Here is a 21,344-nt window from a genome sequence, read left to right as displayed (position 1 = left end):
AAACAATACGGAACTTGCGGTTACGCCAAACGCAGTAGGGTTAAGCTCATCAACCCCCAAGAAGACTAGACCAGAGAAGTTAAGAAGGATAACTCGACAAACGGATCCAGAAACAGTTTTAGAAGCTTTCCAGAAACAATTTTTAGGAGGAGTTGGTAAGGTTAGCGGACCAGGTGCTAACCAGAAGTGTGCAGAAGTCGGCGGAGGACATTCTGACATCAAGAAAGGCGGAAGTAGAGGACACTCCTCCCGGTTTTTCAGATGAGTCGGGGCAAGAGGATGGACCTATAGCGGTAAGACGCAGAGGTCGACCAAACAAAAACCAGGGACCGAAAAGATATGTAGATTCAGTTACGCATTCAATCAAGTTATTCTGTTCCGAAGAAGACATTATAGATCTGAATAAAGCGGCCCTAGAAGCGTACCGAATACGGTTGGCTAATTTCAAAACTAAAACGGAGGAGCCAGTGGAGACGCGGTTTGGCATGATAGAGCGACATCTCTTTAGCAGAAAATTCGGGTGTGCATCTCTCCATATTACAAAAACTTGGAATGCAGCGTGGAGAGTACCACTGCAGTTTGAAACGAACGAGGATGAAAATGAGGCAAGGCAGCCTGAATGAAAAACTCAAAAAAAAACTTTTTTTTTAAACTGAGCACCAAACTCTCACATTTATCTAAATTTTATAAAAATACAATACTTATTAAAGTGAGCAACAAAACTCTTTTATCTAAATTTCATATTGTGTTACATAAAGATTCTTAACCTCAAGGGAATGTGGTACTGCTGCTACAGTAACCTTGAGGTGTTATTTTATTATATGCATAGATATTATTGGTACTATACTCTCAAGGCCATAATGAAACCGTTCATGACTGTCTTTCAGTCTTACCGTATAATCTACGGATGCGGAGAAAAAATTCAAGATCAGCCTAAATTAACATTATCTCTTATCTGCTTTTCAACTCTATCACAGGAACCATTGGATCAATATCATCTTATTGTGAAACTTATTGCGCTAACTTGTGATGGCATTCTAGGTTCTGCTGGGACTTCACGATGTTGTGTCTGCTGATCACGAACATGATAGTGCTGCCTGTGGCCATCGCATTCTTCAACGAGGAGAGCAGCACCACCTGGGCACTGTTCAACTGCGTCAATGACTCACTCTTTGTCACAGACATCGTACTCAACTTCAGAACAGGCATCGCACATCAACACATGGCAGTACAGGTCATCCTGGACCCAAAGAAGATCAGGAAGAGCTACTTGAGAGGTAAATGCATAAGATGGTCAATTACAGTATTTGTTCACTTGGGGTTGGCTTTTTAGAAAAATTCGAAACTTTGAGGGATTGGGTGTCCCTAAATCAATCCGCTCTTCATGAAATAGAAAGACATTTGCTGGGTATACTGCTAACAAACTAGACCACTCCTGCTTATATTCTGAATATACACTTTTTGAGTAAAAACAAACGAAGCGACAATTTATCAGAGTTATAATATTTTTAAAATTCTGAAGTATTAAGTTCACAGATTTTTAGGACGTAATTTAAATACACGGTGGTTGTTTGTTGTTAATAGATAAGTTTCATGAAAGCCAAAGTTTTCTGGTTGTTCCAGTTAGAAAACCATAGTGCAAATGTTAAATATTTATCAAATCTGAAAGCATTTTGAGTTATTTTCGATGGGTATAACTCATAGAGTAATTTCGGATAGGGTACACCGTCTGCTCGTCACGCTATCTTATTTTCGGCCGGATAGATTCGTGCAACTTCTTAGTCTAATACCGATCCTAATCTTACTCTTATACTATCTAGTCTCAGGTTGTTTAACTAGTCTCTGCTAGGCTCAATAGATCTAGGGTATACTGGTTTATTGCGGCTGCTGAAGTACTCGGGAGAGTTCAACTAATTTCTAAGTTAAATTCAAATCTCTCTGGTGCTGAAATTACAAGTAATTTCAGCACTTACAAATAAGTGGATTGTTAGTTAGATGGATCATGATTGGTTAATATTAAATACTTTACATTGGTAAAATATCTAATTTATCCAATCATAAAATGTAGTTTAGATCAGGTTCCACCCATCCGGGTTTTACAGAGTTTTTTAGAATAGTTTTTCTGCAATTCGAAAGATGGATGATGGACGTTGGTATTTGGCGAACATCTTATTTCTTCTGGGTTTTCTTATTAGAGAAGTCCCAGATTCAATCATTGTGTCTTCTCAAGACAACGACTGGGTTTTCGCAACAAACTCAAATCTGATTTCAGAATGGTTGGCTATGTCAGGTTTTTCTGTTTCATTGGTGAGAACTTCTTTGTGTTTGACCTTGTCTGGGAATGGCGTGGAGATTGTGCGTGGAGGGGATGCCTGGTTACTCGGATCTGTACGTATACTTGAACATCGAGGTGGTCATTGGTCTAGTTCAATGAAGTCCTTTTCTGCGAAGTCAAGTCGTACTCTAAATCCTTTGAGTTGTGATTGTGGGCGGCATATTGATTGTAGTTGGCCATTCTTTCTCAAGTGTAGTAGGGTCGTTTTGTCTTTGGATGTTCGTCCTTGGTGTTGTATTCTGATCTATGTATTGCATAATGTAATTTACATTTTATAAAACTTTTATTAGTTTAATATTTTTTAATTATGATTTTAGTTAGTTGTTTTCACAAAAGCTTTTTGTTTTAGTTCAGTTATTTTGAAGAGTTACTCACCCTTGAGTAGCCCTTATTAAAAATAGGAGTGTGGTCACAAAGCGTGGATGTAGCACGGTGGGTTAGGCCGGCTATAGAGCATGCTCAGGACGTCCTTCCTGGTGGGTTAGGCCAGGAGTGGGAGTATGATTGCATGCGGTTTTTGTGAGAGGTCCTGTTATGTGACAACGTTTTATGTTGGGTTTGTTGTGGTTTTTCTTATGTTTTGTTGGTTGTGTCCTTTTTTCAAAAATCAAATTGTTTGTGGTATGGGTTTGTCTTTCGACTTTTTTGTGTTTTATTATTTCTTTCTTAGACTTTATAATAGTCTTCAAAAGAATAAATTATCCAGTTTTAAACTGGGTTAATCCGGTTTGGGTACCGTTGGTTTCCTTTTCTTAGTCATGCTGTTATGCTATGTGTTGTGGTGTTTAGTAAGCTGCATTGGTTAGTTTTGTTTAGTATATAATTCCTTTCCAACCGGGATAAAGTAAAGTTTGAAACATGTTATCTTGTGTTAGAGTTATCGAGTGTGAAAGCTTGGAACTGAAATTCATTACTTTAAACAATTCTTCGTGGGCGAGCTGTGCGAGTTTGGATAGAATTTTTATGCGAGTGAATGAAAATATCAAAAGGTTAGTACTGCTTTTGCTTCTTATGAATTTACTACATAGAATTTTAATTTTACTGCTAGTTGTTGGGGGAAATTAAGTTACAAATTTTCATCATTATTAGATTTACTGCTGGTGGGGGAAAAATTTATAAATTAATTTACTGCATTGGTATTATATTTATTTAATTGTTGGTGCAAAAATTTAATGGGGTCTTAAACAGTTTTGAAGAAGTTTGCTATTTTTTATTTTTCTTTTGTGAATTTTTCAGATGATCTAGGATGAAGGCTAAAATTCTAAAGAAAACATGGATAAAGAATGGTGAGTTTCTAATGTTTGAATTAATTAGTAATATGTATAATTCATACTTACCTGTTAGTCGTCGGGGAAGAAACCGTGGGGGAAAATGTCGTGGATGAGATCTGAAGTTGTTAGTAGTTTGGCTAATATGCGGATGATATTTTTAGTTTGAAGCAGTGGCCAAAGCAATTGAGGTGCCTTAATGGTGGTTAGTTCTTCAGTGCCAACTGCAAATTCATAAGGTGTGTTTTGGATTAGATTATATAATTTGTGGTTGAATTTAGTGTTATGGATGAATTCTAAAATGGGGATTTCTATAGGTTGTACAAACTCGTGTGGGATGAGGAAGGGTCGGGATTCTTCTGCGTTGAAGGTCTTGGTGATGGGACAAAAGATATACATTTGGGTTATGGGATCATAATTTCGAAGAATACCATGAAGGTTAGTATCTTTAATGCAATATGTGAAGTTAAGAAAGAAAGGTGAGGTGTATTTGGAATTGATGAATTGAAAACGATGGTGTGGTTGTCTGGAGGGAGTGTGTAGGTCAAAGGGATTTTGGATGAAACGATAATAAGTATATGTGTGTGTTTGTTTAGTGCGCAACATAATATCGTGTGAGCAGTGCAAATCTCTTTCATGTGGTGCAAGGAAACGAAAGGTTAGTGAAAATATTTGGAAGCGTTCTTTAAAACTTTCGTAGGCTTGCGTGTCTGTTAGTGCTTCTGAGATAATGTGGTCAAACTTGCGATCGAAGATATTTAGTGTAAATACATATGGTGTTTTAATGAAAAATTTCTCGGTGATTTGTGGGTTAGCGAAGCGATCGTCGTCTAAGAATTGATCTTGGTTAGTTCTGATGATGTTATGATCGTAATATTCTAGTGTATATTCATTAGCTCGGGGTGCAGTGTGTGTTTTTAGTGATTTTTTGTATCCAATGTAAGTAAATTGTCTAGGTGTTAGTGGTGTAGTGAGTCGATATAGCATGTCCTTATTTCGTTCTATATCGATATGAGTGTTAGATAAAGGTAAGCAAAGGGGATTTGTAAAATGATAATATGAGGTCCAAGGAAGGGTAGGCATTAAAACGTATTCGTCTACAAAGTTACATGTCTCGTTAGTGTCATGAGGGGTGTTTAAGGTGTATTGTGGAAATGAGGGTAAGGTGATAGCTAAAAATTTTTTTGTGTTAGTGTGTTGTGGATGGTTGATATATTCACGGGCTGTTCCTGGTTTCGCTGGGAAAGGATGGTTGGGGAACTTCCTTTTAAAAGTGCGGTAAGCTCTATTAGTGCTGAGTGAAGATACAGTAGTTGTGGATGATGGTGCTAAAGAATCAGTATAAATTGAAGAGGGTGTAGGGGTAGGAGGGTTGGATGAATCTATTGTGGATGAGATTTGGTTTATGGTTGGGGTGTCAAGGTGATAGGATTGTTGTTGTAGGGTAATGAAATTATCTAGTTCTGGGGAGATTCGGGGGGTGTCTGAAGAATGAGATGATTGGTTTGAGTGAAGTGAGGAGTAGGTTGGAGTGACTTGGGAAGCATAAGAGGGTGTAGAATTGGTTGGGTCAGGGTTATTTGGTAGTATGGGTTGAAAAGGGGGTTGGGAAAAATTTAAGGATTGGTGTGAAAATTATTTGATGGAGATGGTTCAGAGTCGGCAAATTCATTGGGGGTTTCAATATTCGGGTTATTGAGTTGTGAAATGGAGTATAAAACTGAGATGTGTGAATTAGTATCGGAACTCATGCCGGATGTTACATTACTGGATGGGAAATCGGGTGGCGGAAAAGCAAAAAGTGGTTTTATTGGGATTGGAGTGGTGAGGTTGGTTGGGTGGGAATTTGATCGGTGTAGGGATCCAAGTTGTCGGCTCATCGTGGGCTAAAAAAATTATTATTTTGAGACTGAAAAGCGGTGGTATGGGGTTGTTCTATAATTTGTTCATAAGTATTTTCATCTTGTGAGTGGTGTGGCATTATATGTTGGATGGGACTTTGTGATATGGTTGGTCTAAAATTATTGTGTTATGGCTAAATTTCGAAAATTACGTGGGACTAGGGATAATGGATGGTTATGTGGTAGGGGTGGTAACTGTGGTGCTGTTGGTGTTGTGTCTGCATTGTTATGTTCTTCGTCGTATGTGTTCTGTCTTGTTGCTATTTTTGTGTTATATTCTTTTATTTGTGCGTCTAAAAGAATTTTGTTTATACATGTAGAAAATATTCCAAAAAATCCTGCAAATAGTATGCGTGCTACACTTGCTTGTCTATTGACTTGTGTGTGTATAGCACATGTGTTATAGATTCCTTTTAAGAGTGAAAAAAGAAATCCAATAAAGTTAAACATTGCGTATAAAATAGTTAGTTTTTCTAAGATGTAGTAGGGCCATCCTAGAAAATCAAGAATTTCATTCTTGAGTGTAACAAAGCTAAAAATATTGATAGGTGATATATCTTGGGGACGGTATTTTTCACCGTTTAGATATATATAATCTTTAATGTCTTTAAAATATCCGCTATAGTCTTGCGTATAGATGTCTGCAAATCCTGCGTTTTCGGCAAGTTTGCGTAAGTTTTGGTCAATTGATTGTCTTTGTATTGTGTCCATTTGTGTTAATAATTCCTGGAATTGTTGTGTTCTAATGTGATGTTGAATATCTGATTTTGAGTATATTCCTATTGATTGTAAGTCTATATTTGGGTTTCAAGCGATAGCGCGAATGCTTTCTGGTGAAAATTTTTTGAGTGATTGCATTAATGTGGGATATGGGGTGAGAAGGTAATATTTATCTTCATCAGGGTTTAGTTGTACTACGTTGTGGCTATTTTCTGATCCACATGGAACTGCGGTATCCCAGAAATAGGTTCTTCGTGAAAGTGTGTCAACGAAATGTACTTTATTCTTATAAAAGATATGGATTCTTTTATAACATCGTTTATCTTCAAAAACGTATAGTGGTGATACTTTTTTAGTACAAGTATAAAACCATAAGATGTTTCCTTCATAGTCTAAAAAATTTGATCTATTTCCTGATAGTAAATATCCTGCGTAGGGTATTTTTAATACTGCTAGTGCAAGTGATTGTAATATTTGTGTTCTTTCTAATTCGCATAGTTGGTGTAATGTTTCTAATTCGGAGAGTGACATTTCTTGAAAAATTCGACTAATCGTGTAGTCTAGTTTCATATCTAAGTGAATATCATAGTGGATATTACCAAAATATGTACTATTCATTAGTGATACTTCTTGTAAACGTGTGCTTTGATCGTTTTGGGGTTTTAAATGTCCACCAGGTTGACCTGTATTCTTTTGAAAATTAACTGGTATATATGATGTTCCTTCGTTTAGGGGATGACTTGTGGCGTATGGGTCGACTTTTATTTTTCCAGTGGTCATGTCGAATCCATTTTCGTATTCAACTAATATTTCAGAGTATTGTGTTTTGTGAAGTGGGTTTCTGTATTTACATGCAAGTTTTGTTTCTTGATATATTTGAAAACGTGTTAATTTATTTTCTATATTATGAATGTTTCGAAAATTAGAACTTATTTTTCGTAATGGATTTACTTGTTCATATGGTATTGATTGTATAAAATATTTTTCGTGAAATTTTATCATACGAGCGTGTATTTTTGCTACTTGAAATGTTGTACATGTGTCTTCGGGGAACCAAACAATTGTTGCTTGTGTTCTGGTTGTAGGGTCGCAATAACCTTGGTCGTTTTTACAAGGTAATCTAATTCCTTGATAAATCATTGTGTTGTCTGATAAATCTCGTGTGAGTTGTATTTTTTCGAGTTGTATTTTCCAATCGAAAAACATTATTTCTTGGTATCCTTTATTTTTTGTGTCTGCTTTGCAGTTTGATGGGTCATTTATACCAATGTGTGGTATCCAGTGTTTATCGTGCATGTCATAGGTTAATCGTCCGTGTGCGCCGTTGTATGGGTATTTTTCATCTAATTTTATATGTCCTTGATATCTTTCAAGTTCTGCTTGATGTACAGAATCTGAAAAAACTTGGAAATATACTAAATTTCTATCTGTGTTTTTATTTTTTGTGATGTTTAGTCGGAGTAACTCGTTTTTACAATCTTCGGGATTGAGATGTAAAAGTCGTTCTATATTACTCTGGTAGAATGATTCATGGTCAAGTCGGTTTTTATTTCCGTTTGAGACTTGTGAACAATGTACTTTCTTTTCAGAAAATGTTGCTGTGAATTTATATCCTATAACTGTAGTTGCTCGGGCTTTTGAATAAAGTGTTGCTATGACATTTGTAGTTTCTATGGCTTGGGGTTCTGTTTCGCACTGTGATACTTGATTTATTGCATACTTGTGTAGTGTTTTTTGTTCGTTTTCTTCACAATCGTAATGTGCTACTAATAAATCTTGGGGTCCTGTGCGGGGAGAAGGGTTTATGTTTTGATTTGAGATTACTAGAAAAAGGAGTTGGAGAAAAATTAATAATTTTAGAATATACATGTGTATGATAATCCTGAGTATGGGTTATAAAATGTGATGTAACCAATTGTTTTTTTGGTATATCTGTCGTATTTATATATTACTTCAGTGGTTATAAATGGTGGTGGTAGTGATTGAGCTGTTATGTTTGGTGGGTTTAATGGGTAGGGATGTTGAGTAATGTTGTTTAATTTAACTGTGATTTCAAACTTTAATTGTAAGCTGTTTTGTTGGAGTATTTGGATATTGTGATCACGGATATCGTCGTGAATGTCTTGTCGGTATTGTAATCTATTAAGTGCCCAGTTGTGGAGGCGATTACTTTCTAGATGTTGTCCAAATAATGGTGGAGGGGCTGTAAATGTATTCCAATCTAGTCTTAAAGGGATATTTGTTGATGATTGTTCTCGATATCTGGCGTCGAGATTATTTGGAAAATTTAAGTTAAAAGGTGGTGGTGAAATCTGGCTTATTGATGGTGTTGATGGTAGTGATAATGTTTCTGGTAGTGATGAGGATGTTGTTGTATCCGTAGAAATATCTATTGGATCATTGACTAAATTTAATTTACCTTGTGTAAATGAATCTGTTGTCCAATATGGTAGTCGTGATGCCTGGTTTGGGGGGTTAAAGGGATTTTCACGTATTTGTTCAGATGTTGGTGTTGAACCTAAGTAATCTGATGGTAGGCTTGAGGTGCTACGTTGTGAAAGAAGCGTAGGGGTTTCTGGTAATATACCAATGGGGTTTTCTGGAGTGTTTTGTGATGGGGATTGAGGTATATCAAAATGAACTCGGGGAGTTAGAAAATTCCTGTTCCGTCGAGGATGTATAATTTGTCTATTTATTTCGACTGTATTTTGGTTTTGACTAGGATTTCTTATTCTACTTAATTCTTGTGGTAGTGTTGGGTATAAGTTATATGTTGGTTCGCTTAGAGGTGCTTGTCGTTGAACTGGTTCTAGTGGTTCTGATAAACGAGCGTGTCGTTCTTCAAAAGTGTATGGGTTATCTTGAAAGGAAATTCGTGTAGATGTTTGAGGATTATTGGTAGTTGAAGGTGTTGTTGGGTTATCTTGGGATGATGTCGGTGAAGACTGACTTGGTGACTTTTGGGTAGCAATTTTTGATAGCTTTTTGGTCTATTCTTTTAGTGAAAAAGTTAATGTTTATTAAAGTATTCTTCTAAGAAAAGAATTAGGAGGATTGTTGCTAGAGCGAATGTGATGATTGCTTTCTTTATACATTTGCATATAGTCAAAATGAGGGATGATAGAAATGTTATGAAAATTACAAATAGTAGAAAAATATCAGTTCTACTGAAAATAGTTCGTATCATTTAGACAATTTTATAAATCGTACCTGTGGATATAATCAAGGGTTTTTGAAAGTTGGAGAAATAGTTCGAATATAGTGTAGAAAATTAAAAAAATATTACAAAAAATGATTAAGAGTATTAGAAAAGATTCAAGGATATCAAAAAGAAATATTATGAAAGTTTCAAGTATCGTAAAAAATTGTTTGAGGTTTGTGATAATTTTAAAGACTGTTTGATAGAAGAGCATTTAAGAAATGGCTTCGTGATCGAATATTTTTTGTTGTTTGGGGCAATTTTCAAGTGTGGTCGGATTATTTATTAGTTTTTTTACAAGTGGGTTGAGTTTAGTAAAAAATTGTTGGGGGCAATTTTTATGGTGATCGGGAGGTCTTCTTTGTCTTTATTTTCATTTGTCAAATGATCTGGGGTATTTTTGAGATTTTTATACTTTAGGCTAAATAAAATGGTCGTTCTTTTACTTTAGGCTAATTTAACATATTTGTTTGGGGGGTATTTGAGGGCTGAGTTGGGGAAATATTGTTGATCTTTGGTTTATTAGATAAGGGAGGGCTGTGATATTATGGTGGTATTTATTTTAGTTGTCAAGTTTTAGCGGGTTGCTTATTTTTGACCTGGAGGTTGTAAAGTTATAGTTATAGATATGCCTGGAGTTTAATATTATTCGGCTAATAGGTTGGTGTTAGAGATATAGAAGGTGACGGATTTAAGTGAATCCTATTGGCTGAATTTGAACTAGAATTGTTGCGTGTTTGTCAGCATGTTATTTTGAAAAATGTAAGATCAAAATGATCCAGAGGTGCAAAGATTATTAATTTTAAAATTAAAGTTGTTTTTGAAATTCAACTTTCTTTAATATTTTAGATTGTGGGATGAATACTTTATAATTTTTACGTGGTTGATTTCTAAGTCGTGAAGACTCTCTATGTTCTGATTTGTCGATTTGTTTTTGGGGTATTATTTGTTCTGTCATTTTTCTATTTTTTCTTTCTTTTTGAGATGTATTTTGATCGAGATTTTTTGTATTGTTTTTTGTGGTGTTTGATTTTGTATTTTGATTTCCGAGGTGAATATCATTTTGTTCCTTTGTTATGTTGTCCGTATGTGGGTTATTTTGAATAACTTTTAAACCTGTAAAAGAATATAATTGAGTTAGTTCGCGGAGTGCGTATTCTTTTGGGTAATAAGGTAATAGGTTATTTCGGTGTTGAACGATTTCTTTTTTATCTGAGTCGGTGATTTTATATGTGACATCAGTGGGTTTTGCAATTATTTGGTATGGTCCTTTACGAAGGGGTTGTAACTTTTTTGAAATTCATTTTTGAGTATTAAAATTGGGTATTAAAACAAATGTTCCAATTTTTAAATCGGAGGCTGGTGTAAAGCGTGAATTTATTTGTTCATTAATATTTTGCCTTTGTAACAACTTTTTTGTTACCTTTTGGTAAATTTCATTGTGTTTTTTATCTCTGTTTAAAATCCATTCGGTGTGTGTACCAGAGGCTAATTTAAGAATTTGTGGGAGATGAAAATGATCTTCATCGTGTGTATGTAATGGTAGGTTATAACAAATTGAGTCTTTATTTGGTTGACAATAACCTTGTGCGTTTTTATGAGAGTTTGCTGTAAACATTATTGGTTTGCGTGGCTTTTGGTTAAAAACCATTTCATATGGTGACATTCCTAAAGTTGTCGTGATTTGTGAATTATATGCTAAGGGAAATAGTTTTACATCTGCTGACCATTCGGTATATCTTGTATCATTTCCATTGATGATACATCTGAGATATTCTTGTAATGAACGGTTCATACCTTCGACTAAGCCGTTTGTCCAAGGTGCGTGAGATGTACGTGGTTTGTGTTTAATGTTATATAAATGACATAGTGTGATGATTTCATTATTTATGAATTCTGTACCGTTGTCTGTAACTAAAATTTCTGGTAGTCCGAATTTTGCTATCCAGTGTTCATAGAGTGTTGTGTAAGCGTAATAAGCGTTACAATGTGGTACTGGGTTAAGTGCTACATAATGTGTAAATGCGTCAACAATTACCATAATAAAGGAGTTTCCTTCGGATGAGGGTGAAATTGGTCCTTTGGTATCAAATGAGATACGATGATTAAAGTACAAACTTTGTCCTTTAAAATCTTGTTTTTGTGCTATTTGTTTTTGATTTGGGTAAGGTTTATTTAGTTGACATACTATACAGTCATTGCATAGTACTTTTATCCAAATTGGTGCATTTGGGAAATAAAAGTTTTGTATAAAATTTGAATATGTTTTTTCTGATCCAGAGTGTCCTTTAATATTTTGTGTATGTGAAATATTAAAAGCTATAAGAATCATACTTAAAGGGAGACAGGGAGCTGTAGATTCATTTAGTTTGTATTCTAGAAGGTCTGTGTTTTCGTTAATTGTTGTATTGTTGAATTTTCGAAAATATCGGAGGAGTGTTTTGTTTCCTAGAATAGTTGAATCTGCTTTGATAGGTTTAGTTTTATATTTGTGCCATGATTTCAGTTGTCGAATTACTGGGTCAAGGTTTTGATATTGTTTCAGTGTTGAAATTGTAATTGTTTCTGTTGGGGGGAGAAAAATGTTTTCGATTTCTAATTTAGATAAGGGTATTGTGTCAAGTGGGTCATGGAGGTCAAAAACTTGATTTATTGTGTATTTTGAATCGTTTGTTTGTGGTCCTGATAAGTTTATTTTATCAGTCAGATTTTCTTTTTCAATTAGTGGAAAATGGTCTTTTTTAGGCGGGTGTTGTTTTATTCTTTTTTGTTGGGTGTTGTTTTTTATCCATTGTGAATATGGGATTGGTTTAAAAGTTGATGTTCCAAGTAGATCAACTTCATAGTGATTATTTTGACAATCTAAATAAAGTGGGAAATGATGTAAATTATTTATTTGTGATTGTTCAACGTCAGTTTTTACTGCATATTTGCATTCCAATCGGGGTGATGTTTCATTTTCTGCAAGGTAGAATTTTATGTTTTTGGGTATTTCAACTGTGGTTTTTCGTGTAAGTAATTCAGGTGGCGTATTTCGACTTAAGGTGTCTGGTAATGCAAGATTTTTTCCTGCGGTCCAAACTATATGTAAGTTTGGGAATTTCATTAAAATGAGTTGAAATCTATAAACTCGGTGGTTTGGATTAGACTTTTGTGTAAAAAGAAAGATGATTGGTTTATGGTCTGTGAATAGAACTGTGGGATGTTTTGATCCAAGTATCAGAAATTCATATTCTGTTAGTGTATATATTATGGCTGTACATTCTCTCATTAGAGTTGAGAGTCTTAGTTCTGCTTGAGTGAATAATCGAGAATTTGCTGATATGAGATTCATTTTATTTGTACTATTATGTGATTGTAATAATGCTGCGCCGATGCCAAAGTTCGAAGCATCGCACATTGCATAAAATGGTTGATTTGAATCTGGAATTGTGTTTGAAATTTGTTCAGTTAGAAGTTTTTTAATTTCTTCAAATCGTGCTTGATGTTCTATATTCCATTCAAAATTATTTTGTTGTCTAAGTATGTTATAGAATGGTCGTAGATGTAATTGCATTTTATAAACATATTTGCTTAAAAAGTTTAACATTCCAAGGAATTCTTGGATTTTCTTTTTATTTGTTGGTGGTTGGAGTTTTTGAATAGCGTCTATACGTGATTTCAATGGAGTGATTGTTTTTCTTTCTATATTATGTCCTAAGAATTTAACTCTTGTCAAAAAGAAGTGTGATTTATCGGGGGCGGCCTTCAGATTTTCGTTCTGAAGTATTTGGTGATATTGTTCTAAAACATTGAACATTTCCTCTTTTGTTTGTGATTGCATAAAAACATCGTCTAAATAGGTGATTGCGTTTTTCTTGAGTATTAGTGGTCGAAAAATTTTGCTCATAAAAGCTGAAAATGCTGCTGGTCCTATGGATATTCCATAGAATAAGCGGTTGAATTCGTATTGTTGATTTCCAATAACAAATTGTGTTAAGCGTCGTGATTGTTCATCTAATGGCATTTGATTATATGCACTATTCATATCGGCGGTGGTAAAGTATTTTCCGTTTATTTTTGTTAAAATAACTTGTATTGGTTCAATGGGCCAATTACACTTTGATTCATCTATGAGTGAGTTGAGGTATCTAGCATCGAGAACAATTTTTAATGATTCTCCTTTGGCTAGAATGATAACAGGGTTGATAAATGTGTTGCCTTTTGGTTGTTCCTCTTTGTTTACTGGTGATATAATGTTGTATTGTTCTAAAATGTCGAGTAATCTGTTCACTTTATCGTGTAAGTGAATTGGTACTTTACTTGCTCTTTGTTTTTTGAAAACTGCGTCTGGTTTTAATGGGAGATGTAGTGATGAGCTGATTTTGCCAACATCAAATTTGGATGTTGCATAGACTGATGAATATTTAATTAGCTGTTTTGCTAGTTTTTCAAATTCGTCTTGTGTTATTTGTGAATGTTGGAAATTAAACATTGTTAAAAATTTCTGTTGATTCTCTGTGTAGTTACTTATGTTGAATGTAGGTTTGAAATATGGGGTTTTTGTGAAATAATCCGTATTTCTGTTTTCGTTACTTATTATATTATTTATAGATAATTCTTCATTAAGGATTGTGGATTGGCAAATATCTAGTAATTGGAGTATATTTTTTACACGATATGCTTTTTCGTGTATTGGTAATATTGTAGCGTTGGTTTCGCAATAGCCTAAAAGTCCTAAAGGTCATGTTACTTGGTAAGGTGTATTGTTGTATACATGTAAGGAAATAATATCTGAATTCGAGTTTTTCAAATATTTTATTGATGAGATTGTGATTTTGAAAAACTTATGAATAGGTTTGAATTCAAAATCTGACATCTAAAATTTTTGTTTGTTTTGTTTTTTATCATATTGGTGAACTTGTTTGATTGAAAAATTATAGATGTTTCCTGATAGTGGTTTCAAGTGTTTTCTTTGTTGGTTATATATTGGGTAAAATTTTGAAAAAAATGGTGGTTGTTTATTTAATCTTTGAAAAAATGTTAGGGATGTGTCTTTTGTTTTTGTATATTTATCTTTGATTAATATTTTACTATTCAAGATGTTGATTGTTGGTATATATTTAGAGATAAATGGTATTCCAATGATATTATGTTTAATATCAGTGATATGGAATATTTGTTTAAATGGTTTGGTTAAAATTTTGTTTTGCTCCATTGTTCTTGTGGGGAGAAGAAATAATTGAATTTTTCCGTAGTTTATTAATGTTGATCCTTGTGCTGTTGCTAGTTTGCTGGAGGTTTCAAGAGGTGTTAGCTTTGGGTGTAAGGTTTTTATTTCATTCCATGTGGGAATGTTTATTATATTTGATTCTGCTCCTGAATCAATTAAAAAATCAATTTCAAGATCTGGTGGTTGAAATTCTTTGCTTTTTGGACTTTCCAAAAGAAATGGTATTGTCCAAATTTTTTCTTTGGGTTGTTCTTTTTGTATGTTTTGATAGATGTGATTTGTATTCAAGCATTTTGTTTTTTCTTTCTCATTGGGTTGGTTTGTAGTGTTAATTTCATTAGTTTTTTGTGTCGTCGGTGTGGAATGGACAGGTTCAATATAATAATTGTGAAGGAGTTCTGATTGATTCTCATATATGTGTGATGAAAAAGGTTCTTCATATATAACAGGTTCATAGTCATTTTCGACTTTTATCATGTTGATGGAGAGAGTGTTTTCTGCATCGCTTTCTGAATCTGATGATCCACAGTTTATTTGGTTGAGTTGTAACGTATCAGTTACTGTGTCATCAATACCTGGAGGGTCTGATGTTGTTTCTGGATTAGATTGTACTTGATTAATATGTCTTTGATGTTTAGGTGTACCACTTCTGTGGCGATTATTAGAATTATTATAGTTATTATTATTCCGGTGTGGTGATTGGGAATAATTTCTATAACGATTATTATAACTTGAGTGTCGATTTTGTGAATTATTTCGCGATCTGTTTTGGTAATTATTGTTTGGTCTGTTATAGTTTGATCTATTATATGAGTTATTCCTTGATTGATTGTTCGGGTAATTCTGGTTTCGGTTGTTTGAATAACTTCTATTCCGATTATTTGAGTAGTTTCTATTCCTATTGTATGATGAATTTCGTGATTGATTGTTTGGATAATAATTATTTCTTGATTGGGAATTAGATCTAGAAACAAATCGCTGTGTATTTGAATGTGATCTGGAGTAGTTATTTCGACTATTTGGTCTATTGTAGTGATTTTGTGATGAATTATGCGTGTTTCTTCGTTCTGGTGATCTTCCTCTATAACTTGAGTTATATGGTGATTGATTTCTTGTATAATTTGTATTGTTCGGGAGTGGTTTTCCTGAACTGTTGTTGCTGTAGACTGTTTTGTTCGGTAGATTTTGATCTTTTTTCATGTATTGATAGAATGATTTATTTGGTTCTTTATATTTTTGAGGTTTATTTTGATTGTCTTGCTGTTTTTGTCTACATTCAGAAATACTATGTCCGTATCGTCGGCAATAATTACACCATTTTTTGAAAGATGGTTTGCCTTTAAAGTTTGGGTGTTTTTCGTAAATATTGAGTATTTCAGTGATTTTTTCAACGAGATCTGTATCTGATTCCTGTATATTGTTTATATTTGTGGAAGCTGTTTCAATTCTGTTAACGTATTGTAATTTCAGATTTTCCGTTTCTTCGAGTTTCATTGTGATTTCTGCTTGTTCTAGTTTGTCTACTAGTTTTCGAAAATCTAAATCGGGTTCTCGAATTGACGAAGGATGGGATGCTCTCTTTTTTATTGCTATTTTCCTTAATTGTGGTGTTAAGGTCATCATTAAGATTTCTGTCATCTTTGTGTTTTTATAGTCATGTGTATTTAATGAATATGCTTTTCGAACTAGTGTTTCGATTCGTACTGCTAATTGCTTGATGGTTTCGTTTGGTAATCTGCGAATTTCATTACATAAAACTCTTTGTTGTTGTTTGTTTCTTTCGGAGTCAAACATTTTTGAAAATTCTTGTGTAAATCTTTTCCAATTTGATTTTATTTCTATAGGCAATACTGAAAACCATTTTTGGGCTGCGCCATCTAGAGTTGTTTGTATTAACGCTGTGCGTCGATGTATCCAGTTTTGATGTAGTGGCGTATTAATTGGTTCAGGTCCTATATTTAAAATCAAATTTGCTGTGACTGCATTTAAATAGTCTTCTACAGAATATTCAGGGTCTGTTCCTGTGAATACCATTAAAGGTTTATTTGATGTTATTGATGATCCACCCATAAGGTATGGATTCATCGTCATTTGTAATGATTCTGCTGCATTTGGCATTTGAGAAAAATTTGAAAGTTGATTTCTTGTTATTTCGTGTTGTTGAAGATAATATGGGAGTGGTATTTCATTTTGCATTTGTGCTGGTTGGTACGAGTTTGCAATCATTGGGTTTTGTAGCTGAATTGGTTGAAAAGATTTATTAATTGGGTTTTTGTTGTTGAATTGGTTGTTGAATTTGTGTATCTATTGGTTGTGGAGAAAAAATTCTATGATATGTATGTGGTTTCTGTATTCCTTGTCCACGATATTCTTGATTATAGGGTGTAAATATATCTGGTTGTAAGAAATCATCATCTGAGGATAAGTAATCCATTTGATAAGATGTTTGTTTTTTATTTTTATTTTGTTGAAAAAATGGGTAGTTTTCACTACGATCCTGTGGAGGATGTAAATTTGTTTGGAAATTTACTGAACTAGGTGGTGCCATTGGGTTATCCCAGTTTCGAGATCTTGTATAATTACTAAAATTTTTTCGTGGTTGATAATTTGTTTTTGATGGATGTGTGTAATTATAATTATGGTCTGCAAAGTTGTTTCTAGTGAACGTTTTGCGTGTTTTTGGCGGTATTGTCATGGGTCTGTATGTTTGGTAATCCATGTGTGAATATTTTGGAGCAACCGAAGGTTTAACGGTTGATTGTAATGTTACCTGTGTTTGTGAAGAATTTGTATTTCTTGGTGTTGTTAAGTTTGGACGTATTGGTGAAATACTTTGTTGTGTAGTTGTTGTGTGTACGATTTCTTCGTTTATGAAGTGTGATGGTGTCTGGATATCTTGTTGAGTAAGATTCCTAGTTCCATTGAGGTTTTCATTGTGTATGACTGTAGAGTTTAAACTATTATTTTGCATATCGGGTAAAAATGTATTATAGTTTAATGGTGTTGCATCAATGGTTAATGGTATTACTCGTACATAATCTCTTACATAAGATATCGTACTTATTGCTTGACTTGAGATTGATTGTGGGAAGTTTATGAATGCGGGATGAGACCATTCGGGGTCCCAAACATAGTCTGATTGTTCTGTGATGGCAGTATCATCGTTTGAGTTTTGGGGTCTAAAATTTTTTCTTGCTTGTGAAATTAAATCAATATTATGTGTGAAATAATCTATTATGAACCATGCCAAGATTTTTTGTAAGTCGTGTTTTGTATGTTGTGAAACTTCATCTTTCGTGAAATTTTCTTTAATTATATTTAGAAAACTAGAGAGTAGTGTGATTTCATGTCGTACTCTTATATGTTTTGATGTTTCTGTCGGTGAGACATTTGGTATCTGGATTTCGTTTTCTAATATCGAGATATAACTATATATTATCGCAAAAACTTCATTGGTGAATATGGAGTTTGCTCTTTGTGAGCTATGATATTGGATGCTTTTTATATATTCTGAGAATACTTTTGAGAATTCTAAATCAAGGTCGTCTGTTTGAATTATATATTTACTGTGATTCTGGTTTGGTGAGCTGAATTCTATGGAGTAGATTCCGTATTGTTGTGTTAGGTTACATATATCTTTTAGATAGTGATCGATAATTTGTCTTTTGATTTTTACATCTGGGAACTCTGTTTTACATGGACTGATTCCGGGTTCAAACAAATTTAAGAGTAAATTTTTGCAGAATATATGCTGTCCTCTATCAGTGGTTGCATCTACGATAAAGGGGAAAATATCATCATCATCTGGACTTTCTTCACCTGGGGTGTGCGTTGAGCTCATTTTTTCGTTCGATGACTGTTAATATGTAATTATCAATGTGTCTAATTGGTTGATTCCAATTGTATAAATGTACTGGTTTGTGTTTATACTGCTTTTTTATTCTTCTTTTTCCTCTTTTTGATGAATTTGAAGTTGTTTCTGAGTCAGAGAAATATAATTGATCGTGAATTGGGCAATTTTTATCTATTGATTCTTTTAGTTTATAAAGTTCGTCTAAACTGTTGGTTTATGATTCTGAAAATGCGTTTCGATTTTTTGAAAATCTTTTTCGTGTTATTTGTCTTTGTTTAGTTATTATTTTTCTCTTTAATGTTTGTCGTTTTGTTCTAATGTATCCAACTGTTTGTGTATGAGGTGTGATTACAAGGTCGTATTTTTTGTTATTTATTTCACAATTGTGTAAAACGATTGTTTGTTTATTTCCTAGGTTTTTAAATGACATAAGGTTTAGGATGACGGATGCAAAAGGTTGTTAAATGATTTCTATTTGCTTAAACTGTTAGTCCTTACGATTTTTTTGTTAGCCTAACCTGGGTCTATTTGAACAGGGTTGGGGAGAAAAGTATATCGATTCCGAAGAATGATTTTATACTTTCTCGTGGCTAGTATAAGCTAAGGTGTTAACTTACTAAATCTTACTTAAGGGTAGTGATTGTGTTCAGGGTTGGAGAATAGTAAATCGATCCACAGGGTTCAGGTATAATTAGAACGCGAGTAGTTCGTTAGATACTATTTTAAACTTACTAAGTCTAAGATTTATCCTGGGTCTGGTAAGAGGGGGGATCAAGTGAAGGATGAATAACCGAAGTTCTTCACTGTTTATCCTAATTTGAATGATTAGTTTTGTTCAAAAATTTCTATTAGTCCTGGGTTTTTAGAAAGGGTTGGATAGTGAATCGACGTTTGAGGTCGTTAGACACTCGTTTAGTGGGTGGGGGAGAACAAAGTTGTTCTTTTTGATCCAAGGATAGGCCTTGATGATCAAGTTTTAAATTTAACTAAATAGAAAATGATTTAAGATCCAAGGATAAGCCTTGATGATCTGATTTTAAAATTAAATGAATTTAAGTTTAAAATGTTTTAAATTTGTGTAAAGAATAGATTTAGTATTTTTATGATATTAGTGAGCTTATGATTGCTGTTATGTTTAGGCGATGAAGCTGGAACAACAGGATGATTTATAATTACTAATCATTTATTGTCATGCTACTAATTTTTATTTTGATTTTTCAATAAATATTTTTCAAACATGTTTTGTATATTACTGCAGAATTTTGGAAAACGATCTGAGATCTTTTTATCAATCGTTATTGTATATTAATAATTTTGTTTAGCGCCTGAAATGATTTTGAAGATTGACTTCAAAATTTTCTTATTGCAAATGAAAATCTAAATTCATTGCTAGTAGTATTCTAAATACAAAAGTTTGTTCTGGCTTTTGCCGAACTATCATATAACTATATGGTAAGTTTCTGCTTTGTCGTATGTCGTCTCTGGTTCGAGGTCTTCTTCCAATTCCGGGTAGTTCTGTTATCGTTCGGAATATTGGCTCTGATCTATTGAGTCGTAGAGACATTTCGATTAAATTATTGTCGTATAACATTTTGTAAATGTTTTGTCTAAATTCTAATCTATTATTGGTTAATGCTATGCTATTAAGGTCTTGTTCGAGACTTATGGTCGCACCAGATGAGTTATTTTCGATGGGTATAACTCATAGAGTAATTTCGGATAGGGTACACCGTCTGCTCGTCACGCTATCTTATTTTCGGCCGGATAGATTCGTGCAACTTCTTAGTCTAATACCGATCCTAATCTTACTCTTATACTATCTAGTCTCAGGTTGTTTAACTAGTCTCTGCTAGGCTCAATAGATCTAGGGTATACTGGTTTATTGCGGCTGCTGAAGTACTCGGGAGAGTTCAACTAATTTCTAAGTTAAATTCAAATCTCTCTGGTGCTGAAATTACAAGTAATTTCAGCACTTACAAATAAGTGGATTGTTAGTTAGATGGATCATGATTGGTTAATATTAAATACTTTACATTGGTAAAATATCTAATTTATCCAATCATAAAATGTAGTTTAGATCAGGTTCCAATTTTTTGTATGCACAGGTTGGTTTATCATCGACTTGATCTCTTCGATGCCGATGGACTACCTGTTCCTGATCATGAGTCACGGCAAGAGTGGCAGTCCCTCCATCCTCAATGCCTCCCGGACCCTGAAGATGCTGAGACTCACGAAGTTTCTCAGCCTCATGCGTCTGCTGAGGGTCTCACGACTCATGCGATACGCCAACCAGTGGCAGGAGGTCAGTTTAACGAGTCAATTTATCGAAATATTTTTGAGTAATACGGTCACAGAGAAAGTTACATTAGGTCCCGACATACCAAAAACTGCTCTAATCTTATTCAGATCAGAGCAATTTAAGTATTTATATGTTGGATCTGACCAGGGGGGTGGGAGGGGGTGGGTGGGTTTACATTGAGATCCTTATGTCTTAAGATAGACTATAGCTTTCCGGCCTCCAGGCTCTCTTTTACCTATCTTAATAACTAGGAAAAGATATTCTCTTTCCATACTTTCCATAATACATAACCTTGCGACCGCAGAAATATAGCACATCTTAATTAATGGAGGTATTTCAGCAATAGTGGTTCAACCAAACGTTCGTTCGAGGAACAATCTTCGAAGGCTCTCGCGAATACGCGGTCCTACTTGACCTGCGTGTTTACACCAGTTTTTTACACCAATTTACGAAAACTCACTACTTTGCCTAAGCAAGTTTTCGATTACCTGTCTGAGCAAAGACATTGTTAGCAAGAAAAGAGCAACACTTGCTAGAGATCGTGTGAACATGCAAAT

General features: G+C 34.1%; 2 protein-coding genes across 3 annotated transcripts in view; one reads left to right on the top strand and one right to left on the bottom strand.

Moving 5' to 3' along the window:
* LOC134844082 (protein YIPF6-like) overlaps positions 1-21,344 on the bottom strand; it is a 509,298-nt gene that overhangs the window by 251,168 nt on the left and 236,786 nt on the right. The gene's annotated exons all lie outside the window — the stretch shown is intronic.
* LOC134844027 (cyclic nucleotide-gated cation channel alpha-3-like) overlaps positions 1-21,344 on the top strand; it is a gene marked incomplete at its 5' end in the record, with an annotated part of 81,970 nt that overhangs the window by 28,039 nt on the left and 32,587 nt on the right. Inside the window, 2 exon segments of the mRNA XM_063860485.1 lie at positions 1,042-1,277; positions 20,594-20,790. Of these exon segments, the coding sequence (XP_063716555.1) occupies positions 1,042-1,277; positions 20,594-20,790 (433 nt within the window).

The sequence above is a fragment of the Symsagittifera roscoffensis genome, chromosome 1, assembly GCF_963678635.1.
Source record: "Symsagittifera roscoffensis chromosome 1, txSymRosc1.1, whole genome shotgun sequence".
NCBI lineage: Eukaryota > Metazoa > Xenacoelomorpha > Acoela > Convolutidae > Symsagittifera > Symsagittifera roscoffensis.
The sequence above is the reverse complement of the archived record's forward strand: the minus strand, read 5'-3'. Positions and strand labels throughout refer to the sequence as shown.